The following is a 12291-nucleotide window of genomic DNA, read 5'->3' as shown; positions in this document are numbered from 1 at the left end:
CGAGTCGCCGGTCTCTTTCGGCCTACCCCCCCCCCCCCCTTTTTTTTTTTTTAAAGAAACTGTGGCCCTCGCGCTTCCCAAACGAGCCCCGGCAAGTCTCGAACTCGTGTGGAACTCGGCGCACTTTCTCTCGCTCGTTAAGGATCGCGCCCGTGGGGACCGGACTCGAAATGATGGTTTCCGCACTCATTAACACCGTTTCCCGGCTACGACAGGACGGCGAGCGGCGACACTACAGCGTCTCGTTGTTTGCGAGGGTCTCGCGCCATTCTTTGCGCCCGCGCTCGCTGTTAGCGAGCTGCTCTTAACGACTCTCTGCTGCGCCGTAAAGATAGGAAATGAGTGATAACGCCCTATTGAAGTTCTGGTAGATATCGCGGAGTTCACTGCGAGCGCGCGGAGACGGAATTAAACCGGCGGCCGTGTGACCTATTTAACCGCCGGCCGATCGTCGACCATTTATTGTACGCTGTCCTCCGTGAGCTGGGGAGGGGAAAGTAGCCGCAGTTTTGGAGTGCGTATAGTACTGACGTTTCATTTAAGGAGGTCGTTGATGACTGTCCTCGCTTACGCGAAATGACCCCCGACTGCACTTTCGCGTTAGGAACTTAATTTCGGCCCGAAGCAGTTTTTATAAACCTTTACACAAGCTGCAATGTTAACAGACTTCGCCATTCCGATGGACCCTGTTTCAGATTTGGTTTTGAAAACTAACGGTCACGGCGTTTTAACTCTGATACTCAGTAACGTCAACTTTTGTCCGTGTACCACATTGTGGCTCGGACTCATCCTAAACGTCTGCACTTTCTATACGTTGTTCTACACAATAAATTCACGCCTTTCTTATAACGTCTTTTTCTTTTCTAAGGTAAAGCCAAAAAGTGTCGCGCGACAGCTTTCCTTTATCGATTTTCGCTGGTCATGATTTCAGGTGGAAATACCAGATGGCATAGAGGTTTGGGTGAGCCGGTACTGTGTGACGTTTCCAAGAGCACATAGCGGACAAGATCGAATGCAGAAGAAAAAAAAAACGCAGTAAGAACTGTCACTCTCAGGTATAAAACTTTCTTGTGCACCTTTCAGCGCTACACATCGACCTTTTTCGTACGTGGTGTACAGAGAATTTATTAGCAGGAAGGTAGACAAGGTCACACTGAACCAATGTGATCGGTTATTTTTTTTTTTTGCCTACCCCTCTGAAAAAGGGGGAAGGAGGGAATGAGAGAGAGAGAAAGAAAGAAACAAAGAGGGATGATGGATGATGACGAAGCCAGAACGAAGGAAGGCGTGTATAGTATATGCAAGCAAACAACATAGCTATTTTCTTGGCCGTGATTACGGCGGTTGTCGAAGCAACAATAGTGTCACGCAGTAGGGACGGCAAAGAACACAGTAGCAATACTGTGAATGACGAAACTAACTTTTATTGGGCGAGCCTGTGCCGGCAAAAACAGGCTATACTTAAAGCACAACGATAGCGACGAACGAAGTCGGCGATCGTCCAAATCTGATCAGCGGGTCACGCGCGTCAGCTTTTATAAGTGAGCCATCAAACGTTCCCGTAATGCAAATAAGTTCACGTGTCAACGGCTACAAAAACTACTCAACAAATTCAGAAAAGAAGGAAACATCTCAATTGGAGGAAATAAAGCGAGATTCGGGCATATGACGGAGTAAGCTCACAGCTCTAAATTCTGTCATGCTTCTCCTATCCTCTCGTCGTGGTCTTCAATGGACCCCCGCGCCGATGCAAAAGCCCTGATACGGCGGCCGATAGTCACATGCGAAAGAATGCAGCGAGACTCGCTACGGTTTCACCATCGATGTCACTGTCACACATTCGTTCCTTTAGCTGCCACGTATGACCACGGTGTCAAAATAACGCAGTAATATTTATTGTCAGCATTATACTGCGCTATGACAGATAATAAATACGTCCGAACAAGATGGAGCGAAAATTATCATTGCAGGAAAGGTAGGTAGGATGTCGGGGCCCTCTCTTCAGGGTCTCGCTGGCAGCGTACGACAGGACGCAGGCGATGACGACCGCAAGGTACCGTCGATCTTGGTATGAAGTGAGTGGGGTCAGCCACTTGGCTAATGCTTAAAAGCCGGGACATGTAGAGCCGTGTAGGGGGCGTAGCGCGGGCATACAGTGCCATAAACTGTGGGTACATGGGGTATCCGCCACGATGGTGGCACAGGGGTTAGTGCGTCTTTCGTGCGGGCGCCATTCAGAGTGTGCGTACAGCGGGGGTCAGGAGAGGGAGGTTCGTCGGAAGGTGAATATCTCAAGTCGTCGACGGTGTTGAAAAAAGAAACCATACATTAAGCTGGAGCCAACTTTTCGACAATTAAGTGCCCTTGTCTTCGTCACGGCTTGACTGAAAAATAAATCTCCTTGTCGACACGTTGGTTCCGGGGCCATAGGTAGAGGGATGGTCAGGTAAGGGGTAATGTGTTTTGAATGTTTAATATCTCTGAATTAACTATAAGAGGTGCAAATAATTACTAGATGCTCGATTTTGCTTTAGATGCGTTATACGAGGTGCGTAGTACGTCTCCGCGGTGCCGCACTCAACAGGAACCGCATGCAACTCGAGTGCCGAAGAGACTGGGAAATCTATTGCGCAAGGTCCGACTGTTGTTTACAAATACTTAATTATAGGTTGCCCGGCACTCTAAAGAATTCATAAACTTAGAAAATAATGTTTTCTTTTGTTTCTTCTATTTTTTTCATGTGTTCTGCGAATTTTTAAAGAAATCTTTCTGTGTGAGTTTGGTACATGTTGCTAAGCGAACTTTTTTTTTTCTTGCAGTCGGCGCGCTTACGTCTTTTCAGCTACTCCTCTTGCCCAACTATAGAATTTCTTCATGTAGCTTTTGAGTTTCTAATGTTAGTTAATAATAATATTTGGGGTTTTACGCGCCAAAACCACTTTCTGATTATGAGGCACGCCGTAGTGGAGGACTCCGGAAATTTTGACCACCTGGGGTTCTTTAAAGTGCACCTAAATCTAAGCACACGGGTGTTTTCGCATTTCGCCCCCATCGAAATGCGGCCGCCGTGGCCGGGATTCGATCCCGCGACCTCGTGCTCAGCAGCCCAACTAATGTTAGTTCACAATGTATTCTATATATATATATATATATATATATATATATATATATATATATATATATATATATATATATATATATATATAATACTGTTGGTGAACTTTGAGCCCAATTTGTAAATTTGAGTGTGAGTGTGAGTATAAGCTTGTGTGCATAAGTGTTATTTTTCACATCCAGCTGCCTTTGTGTCTGTGAACAATGTGTAGGCACCAGTCAAGCCTTTTCTGACTTTTTTCCTTTGCGCCTCAACATTAAAAGTGGATTCCCCTTTCCTCGTTAAACTAAACGAAGAACATTCGTTTGGTAGAAATACAGGGCAAACTGCGGGTGATAAGTATGTCAAGTTCTAACTGTGCGGGTTAATTAATTACATTCCCTGCAGTAACTTACTTCTGTAAGCGCTCCAGAACATTGCAAGTGTGCTCTACAATCGGCGTAGAATTTAGCCCTTTCTCTTTGAAGAAATATTGCTGCCGGCTAAAATGAATTAGGTATAACGGGGGGAGTATTATAAATGACGTACACGTGACGATAAGTATGTGTAGATGAATTGAGTTGTCTGAAAAAAAAACATTCCTTAAATAGCTGCCCGGAAGCGTTACATGCGGGCACCGTTTTAACGTGTGTGGTTAAATAGCGTGCAGTTTAAGGTATTAATACGGCTACAGGAAAGAAACAGCGCTTCTGGAAATTGTGCTGCTTGGGATAGGGAAGCGAGTGCCAGAGGCGAAAGGCGTCTGGAGGTTTAAAGGAGGAGAACGCCGCGGAGGGGGAAGAGAAATGAGGCGGAGTGTCGCGGAAGGGGAGGGTAGGCGAGGCCCGCTGGGTGCGCGTGCTCTGGCAGTTGCTACGGGCCCCGTGTGCCCTACGGATGTACCGGCTTCGTCTGGTGATCGAGAGACCGAGCGCCTAGTGAGAAGGACGGAGCAGAAACGCAATCGGCTGTAGGCCGAGCGCGAGTCGACCCACACCGAATATGAAAACGCGGGTTACGCGCAAGCGTATGGTAATAGCACCCATACGCTTGAGCATCACCCGCGTTCACGGAGTGAAACGTGAATATGATTTTTTTTCCAGTCTGTCTCACTTGTTGAACAATGTGCGGCTAATAATGCAAAATATATTACTTGTTCTGGCCCGATGTTGCGGATAGTCCTCGCTGTAAAACATTCACATATCTTGTTTTCTATTTCCCTCTGTGTTAAGCCCGTTAACCACATTTCCCCTTGCTCATAGACCGCACTTAACTGAACTTAAGTCGGCTTCAGTCGACTGTGAACATTTATTTCTTCTTCCTGACGAGGCTCTTCGATAACTATACTTCGCTGATATTTCTTCGAGGCGGTGGAGCACAGCCTATTTACGGAGCGTGAAACTTTCATCGAAGGCCGACGTGGCTTCTCAGCCTCTCTCGCGCGCATTCCCACCGTCGCGCCGCTGTGCCAGGCGCCCGCTCTTCTCTCGGATCGTCTGGAGGACTCCTCAAAAAGGGAAGGAAGCCGTAGGGAAAGCGGGAGAGGCGGCCGAACAATGATGCGCCTGCGCGGTCCCTCTCCTCCCCCTGTCGTGGACGAAGAGGAGGAGGAGGAGGTAGGCGGTAGGCGATGCCGACCGCGCCGCCGTCTGGCGCGCGCTCTTCGCCCAGCGTCGGTCGCGCGGGGCGCAAGCGCAAAGCGGCCTCGAGCTTCGACTCGCGTGGACGCCGCCGGAGTTTCCCGAACGGAGCGGTGCTTCTTGTGGTTGTTTTTGTTGCCGCCGAAGCAGTCGGCGCCGCTCGCCGGCCGCCGCTGTGTTGTGTGTGTGTGAGCTTTCGCGGTGCGCGCGCCGCCCCGCCGTCTCGTGCGGCTGACGTGCTTGGCGCGACTCTCGCCCGGTGGTGGTGGTGGTGGCCCGGTCGTCAACGTCCGTCGCGTGAGACTCGCCGGGACCAGGGGGGCACTAGTAACGTTGCCAACTTTTGATTCTCCTCTCTCGGGGCGAGCCATAGGCGGCGCACGGTTCACAACTTCCGCCTCCTTCGATTATTTTGCTCCTCCTGCTGGCTGTCCGGTCTGTTGTCGTCGGTGTTTACTTTCTGCCCCTCCTGGTTTTGTTCGGCGACAGTTTCACTCCCGCATCGTCGTCGTGCCGCTCTCTTGCTGCTGATTCTTCGCTCCCGGAGACTGTCTACGTTCGCCGATACGAAGTTCTTGCCGCGACGGCCAGACGCCGACTTTGTGATCGTTTTACTGGCCGCTCGGTTTCCCATGGTGACCTAACTGCGCACCGAAAGAACCATTTCACATCGTCGTGAGCGTATAGCATCGGCGACAGCTTTCCAATGGTGCGTGCTGGTCACGACGGCACTTTCTCGCTTCCTGCCATGATTAATCCATTGTTTCCTTTCTGGGACACATAGGCTGAACTCAAGTTCCGCATTAGCAGGTTTCAGCTAGAATTCGGCGTTTCGAACTGTTCTGTGGCCGCGTTGGTAAAGTGCTTCGCGTGGGAACATTTTTGAGAGAGAATCATTGTTCTGAATTAAAAGTCTGCCTTTGTGGCCTTTAGGTTCGTGTCACAATTGTTTGTTGTTGGTTGAACCTTACATTGAAACTGTCCTGTACAAAGCAAGGTGCCTGTTCTGGGTATATTTCCCGCTACTTAGTTATCCTCTTGCATATTCCAACCTGCTGTTTTGAACTCACAGCGTTGTTTCTAATAGAGCGATATTTGTTTCTTCACGTGCCTCGTCTTTCGCTTGGTGATCTGTCTCATAAGCTGACAGAACAAGTGACTGATTCGTTGAGAAAGCGCTATTGCTGAAAGCGGAAGACTACCGTAGCCCAACGAGTCTGTTATTCTGTGTACTTTGTCTTTAGACGATTGCGCGAGAAACAGCATCTTATTTCGCGACAATACCGGTTCTGCTTCCATCTGGTGCACTTAACGTCCTCGTATAGTGCAGGACTTGGGTCTTGAGCGTGTTACAACTTATTTTTTTTTTCCTTTCTTAAGTGCGGCACCTTCGTGAAAAACTTCGCAAAAGGTTGCCCGGCAAATGGACACACAGCGTTTTACCGCAATTACATAACTGCGACTTCGAGTCTTCCTCGTTGCATTTGTCACTATCTGATCTAAATCCAACTTGACTCCGGTTACCGGCCTACGAACAACGACCATCGTTTACGTAGACCGCCTTCCTAAGAGACTGTTCGCGCAATTACATTATTCACCCGGCAAGTTTCGGACTCGGGTCTCCACGAAGTGGGCGGAGTATACGACACTTTGTCTGAGAAGGGAAACCCAGCTTCTTTCTAACGTCAATCAGGTTCGGTGTACTTTGCCACCTATTACTGAAAAGGTTCTGGGCTTCGAGTCAGTGCCACAAGCTCCTGAGTGAACAAAAGCCCAGCCGGTGCTCTACGAGACGTTGCATCTCAGTGACCGAGCTGTCTGAAAAGTTTCCCGTTATCTCTTTGAAACGGCTGGCGCATCCCTCGCGAGAACAGACCATCTTCGGCGTGCGAGTGAGGAAGAGGACACCAGGGGTGCTCGTTTGGCCGCCTTTCTCCAACTGCCTGTGTCTGCGCTAATCGAAGAACTCTAGCGCCCGAGCCTGTCTCCGTGTCGGCGCGTCAGCACACGAGCGAAAACGCAAAGAAAGGAACCCGGGTGCGTTGTCGTGAGGCGGCGTGGTGAGCGCCCGAGTGACATGAGCGGTGGTCGCGGAGCGTGCCGTAGGCGGGCGACGACATCGGGACTCGAGGGTCATTCGCCGCGTGGTCCCGTCTCCGCCGCTGCCGCCGCCGTCGTCCGGCTGCCGTCGTCGTCGTGGTGGTGCCGTCCGAGCGCGCCCTGTCGCGGGCCGACGCCACGTGGCGATCCTCCCGCGGGGGCCGCCCTCCGCTCCAGGCTGCTCGCGGGAACCCGCTGAGGGAACGGCCCCCCGCCCGGTCTCTCGTCTCCCTCGTCGCCGAGCTGCGCGGGAACGACTCGACCACGCGTGCGATGTCACGTGAGTGCTCGACAAACTTTCTTTGGAGGCTGTTGCAGCTTGCGAGGCTCGTCGCGCGAAATTGTTACGCTGATGACGAGGCCCCGAGAGCAAGTAAATAAAGTTGGGCGACCCAACAGAAGGCGTTGCGTAGAAGCAGTCTAAGTGTCATGTATGTTCATTCTTATTGCGCTGTGTATATATGGCACGCACCGACGGGGGCAGCATGGACACTCACTGGGAACGAAGACGCAAACTGACTTGGAGAAGCGCTCCTTCGCGTCACTTTCATCTTATCCCCGTTGTGCAGTCAGTGTCCATCTTGTCCTCGTTGGGGTGGGCTGTACATGGCGCAATGGCAATGAACGTGCACGAACTAGCCCATTTAATCGCTCTGTTAAACGTTCTGTGCGTCTTCTTAAGTTGCTGCCCTGCGAAGACAAGCCCGTTTGTCTAAGGGTTCGTTCTAGTGACATCCAGTGTTCGGCAAGCTGTCGATATGCGACTTCTTGTGTGGCCTCCTCCCTTGTTATTGCATTGGTGCATTAATTACTTACGACAATCATAAGTCAACTAGCCCCTCATTATCTTTTTATGTATGTTTGAAAGCTTGAACTTTTGGGCCTAAAGGGTTCCAGAAACACTGATTCTTTGACGTCATTGTCTTAGCACAACGCTCGAGAAGAAAATATTTAATGTCGACAGACGTTTTCCTGTGAAGTCTGTATATTGTTGAATTATTATTATTATCATTTGTTTTGAACACATATACACAGGTAACAGGAAAGGGAAAGCGAGGAGCAGGCTGGCAACTGCCACCGGAAGGGGCACAACGCCTGCCTACTCTTCTGAAGGGAGGTGACAGCAACACAGAAATGGAAGATAGGAAGGAGGGGAGGAAAAACGAAAGAGGAAAGGAGAGCAACAGGACAAATCTAAAGACCAAAGTAGAACACTGCAACAGGACAAATCTAATGAATAAAGTAGAACTCTGCAGCCGGAATTAAAGTAACGCCGCGTCGAACAGCCTCCACAATTATCAACCACATCCATGGCTAGTTCGCTATGCGGCTAATTGTGTTCTCCACGATGAGACGCCAAGTAAAGCTGCACGTAATAACTGTTTCACGTAATCACCTGCACGTAATCACCGTTTCACAATATACACTACAAGGTGTTTGAACCCGCCACCTCCCATCTTCGAAGGAAGAAGCGTTAGGGCACAGTACTGATCACACACAATAGGGCCGGTCACTGCTACAGAATGTTGAATGTTCATGCTACAAACGTGGACCTAAGTTAGTTAGGTCTATAAAGGTTAGGAGGGCGCGATGGGCCTGATCACGTTTAGATGCACAGCCACTGGGGTATAAACATTCCTCGAGTGTCGCACACTGCAGGCCAAGAAGATGATAGTTTCTCACTAGCGACATGCGCTGCGCACTGAAAGCGGGACACTCAAGTATAAGGTGCTGAAGTGCCTCGTAGCAGCCACAAGACGTGCACAATGGACTTTCCGCACGCCCTTGTCTGTATAAACGTTCGTGCACGTTCACGCAACCAACCCTCAGCATGAGCAGTTGTGCTCTAGCGCGATGAGGCAAGCCTCGACCACGAACACGGGGCGAGAACGTTCCATTTGCGACGCGCTGATCTGGATGCTGCTTGAATAGGTGGCGACGAATCAGCAGACGAGCGTCATCAAGCTTGCACATAATTTCTGGGCAGTGACAGTTGTTATGAACGTAACTTGAAGCGAGCCGATCAGCCTCTTCATTTCCGGCGATTCCTACGTGTGAAGGTATCCATTGAGCAACGAGAAATACCCCACGTGAGGTAATTTTGCTCGCAGAGTCATTAATGCTGCGCGCAAGTGGACAATCAAGCTCACTGCGTTGTAACCTGCTAAGGGCAGCACGGGACTCCGTAAAGATGACAACCTTCGATGTAATTAACTCCTCTTGCACGTATTTCAGTGCAACATTAATCGCTGCTAGTTCCGCAGTCGTTGACGAAGTTGGATGAGGTATTTGAAAGATACGTCGTACTTGAGTTGAAGGGCACTAAAAAGCTGCAGAGGCGCCTTGACCGTCGTTGTGTACAGATGCATCTATGAAAACTTTAAGATAATCTGGAAACTTTTCGAACAAGTGAGACTGAGCGAATTGAAATATTGCCGAAACAGCCATATCAGACTTTTTGTGCATGTCAGGGATTGTGAAGAAAATGAGGAATACGTGTTTCGTGATAACTTTTGGAGGCGGAGACGTATCTGAAGCAGCATGTTCAGAAATGGTAGTGATATCCATAAATAATGCCGCCAGTTTTCCCATGCGAGATAATGGGCGGTGAATCAGACGATCAAGGAGCGATTGACCATTCGATGCGCGGTGCAGACGCTCAATATGATACAGAGCTCTCTGATCTGCTTGCAGCTTCAGGGGTAACTGATGCGCTTCAGTAAGTAATGCAATAGATTGCGCCATATGAGGTAATCCAAGCATTAGTCGAAGGGCAACGCGATGATCTCGCTCCATTTGGGCCATCAAATTAGGTGGTATGTTCAAAATTGGTAATGCGTACAGCATGCCTGAGAGTACAGATGACTGGTACACCTGAAGAGCCGTTGTTTGGTCGCAACCATCACCTCGAGCAGTCAAGGCGGCCACATACTTAAGAAGGGAGTGTGATTTGCGTCGTACAGATTTAACGGCAGGACGCCAAGAGATGCGATCATCCACAATTAACCCCAAATAACCGTGTTGTCGCACCCAGTTTATAGGCGTTTCGTCAAGATACAGTCGGCTCATTTTTCGACGAGCGCGTTGTTTAGGGTGATATGCTATTGCAGCCGACTTAGAAGGGGATATGAGCAGGCCAACTTAACCCAAGTACTCCGAAGTAGCGTTGAGAGCTCTTTGCAAGCTTGCACGAAGCCGCGGACCAAGGCGCGAAGGGCCGCTTATCCACAGAGCAATGTCATCTGCGTAGACAGCTATGCTCACAGGGAAGTCAGTGTCTCGAGGCAGACGACTTGGAAGCGCGGCGAGTACCGCGTTAAACAAAAGCGACGATAATACGCTGCCCTGTGGATCACCGCACTTCACATTTCGGTATTCACTAGTTACTCCTCCGACACGCACTTTCATCTGGCGCTTCGATAGGAAATTATGCACAAACTGGAGCAGACGACCCGAAATTCCCGCGGTTGCAAGAGCGAAAATAATCGCCTTATTCTGAACTGAATCGAAAGCTTGCTGTATGTCTAGGAAGAGCATGTAGGCGGAATGCTTGTTTTCTTTAGCAAATTCGAGTGCTGAGACAAGGTCTGATATGCCGTCCAGAGCCGAACGGCGGCAACGAAAGCCACTCATCACATCAGGGAAAAAATTCAGCTCCTCTAGCCTGACATCTAAGCGAAACAAGACCATTCGCTCCATTAATTTGATGATGTTTGAAGTTAGGGATATTGGTCGGTAGGACTTGAGGTGCCTTGCCGGACGCCCGGGCTTTAAAATTGGTATTACCACGGACGATTTCCACTCAGCAGGGATTACACCGGTTCTCCAAACTTCATTATACTCGTCCAATATACGGTCATGGAAACTCTTATCAACGTTCCGCAATGCTTGGTACGTCACACCATCTGCGCCTGGAGCAGTGCGGCGTTTGGAGAGGCTCAGAGCGTGTCGCAGCTCCTCAAGAGTGAAATCTGCCTCGTCCATCTGGCAAGCTGGACCGTAGGAAGCGGTGAGGTGCTGTGACTTGTCAAACAAGGAAGGTCGCTAATTGTGGTGTCACTGGATGCAGGAGAGACGAAAATGTCTGCAAATGCCTCTGTTATTACTTTTGGTGACTGGCCAGTCGCTATGCTGAATGTAGCCATAGGATTCTTGCAGATTTCAGGAGTGCGGGGAGCCTTCAGTATGCGCCATACATTTCCAAAACCACTTCCAGTATGCAACGAACTACACAAAGCTTCCCAGCTCTTGCGACGAAGCTGTTTTGTATGCCGCCGTATGGCTGCATCAAGGCGATTGTATATAGTCCAGTCGGTGCGTCGTTTAGAGCGGTGTGCCCGTCTATAAGCGCGCCGTCGACATGCACGGAGCCGCAAAAGCTTTAGATCGGGATTTGGTTTGCCGATATTCCGTCTTCGTTGTACTGTAGCTTTTTGTAAGCACTCACTCATAAGTTTAAATAGGCTGTCTTGAGATGGTGCCTCTGAGATCAGCTGTCGGAACTTGTCCCAGTTAGTAACTGTATAAACGACATCCTGGCTACCCGCAGTATGTGTTGGTGTTAACCAATTGGGTAGGTGATCTGAGCCCCATGGGTCGGGTTCACATGACCAGGCTAAGCACGTTGTTATCGGCTTAGCAGGTTGTTATCGCAAGGTCTATAGTGGAATGCTCCTTTCCTTTACCAATAAATATAGGTGAACCGTCATTCAGTATTTGGAGATCATTCTTGATAATGAACTCGTTAATCTCTGCCCCACGATTGTCTTGGGGACGGCTACACCATCGTGGATGGTGGGCATTAAAGTCCCCGCATAACACAAACGAGGCACCACACCGAGACACTAAGCACTCAAGTAGCGAGGTATCGGAAGAACGTGTAGGCCTGTTGTATATGCTTGCCACCGTCGTACACACACCTCTGAGGCTCACAGTAACAGCTACACACTCAAACTCATCGTCACAGATGCCGTCTGTGTCAATAACCGTGAAGTCCAAGTCAGCACGAACGTACACTGATGCTTTTGAAGCATTGCGCGTATGCGCCGCCTCCACCCACTGGAAAGAGCCACAAGCTGGTTCCGCGCATCGGGTGTTACTGTGGACACCCACGAAGCCTGGCAATCGATATTCGTCTTTCCTTGCGTTAGTTTCCTGAAGCGCTACAACGTCTGGTGGAGTCTTCATAGCGACTAGTCGAAGGACTAAATCAGCGTGCCGCGGTAGCATCGACCTGACATTCCATTGCAACACAAAGGGGCGAGGCTGCTGACAACTGTTAGAATTGTTTCCGGTACAACGTCTAGCGAAGGCCGTCGAGGACAGGAACTAGTGCCTCCAAAAGTTGCTCTGCTGCTGACGCTGCTGGTGTCTGGCGAGCGGCGATTAGAGATCTGATGACGTTGACAAGCATCTTTAGAAGATTGACAAGTTGCACATCGTCGTTGGCTGATACCG

General features: G+C 49.8%; 1 protein-coding gene across 6 annotated transcripts in view; it reads left to right on the top strand.

Annotated features, from left to right (window-relative positions):
• The window catches only part of Camta (Calmodulin-binding transcription activator), a 528965-nt gene that overhangs the window by 221569 nt on the left and 295105 nt on the right, over positions 1–12291 (top strand). Inside the window, exon 1 of one of the 6 annotated variants that reach the window (XM_075684813.1) lies at positions 4821–7114. The exons of the other annotated variants lie outside the window; for them this stretch is intronic. Within the exon in view, the coding sequence (XP_075540928.1) occupies positions 7108–7114 (7 nt within the window). The 5' untranslated portion in view covers positions 4821–7107. Of the gene's footprint in view, positions 1–4820; positions 7115–12291 lie in introns of those variants that run through there. 6 annotated transcript variants of the gene reach the window in all.

This window comes from Dermacentor variabilis, chromosome 3 (genome assembly GCF_050947875.1).
Source record: "Dermacentor variabilis isolate Ectoservices chromosome 3, ASM5094787v1, whole genome shotgun sequence".
Classification (NCBI taxonomy): domain Eukaryota; kingdom Metazoa; phylum Arthropoda; class Arachnida; order Ixodida; family Ixodidae; genus Dermacentor; species Dermacentor variabilis.
This window is presented reverse-complemented; position numbering and strand designations above follow the sequence as displayed.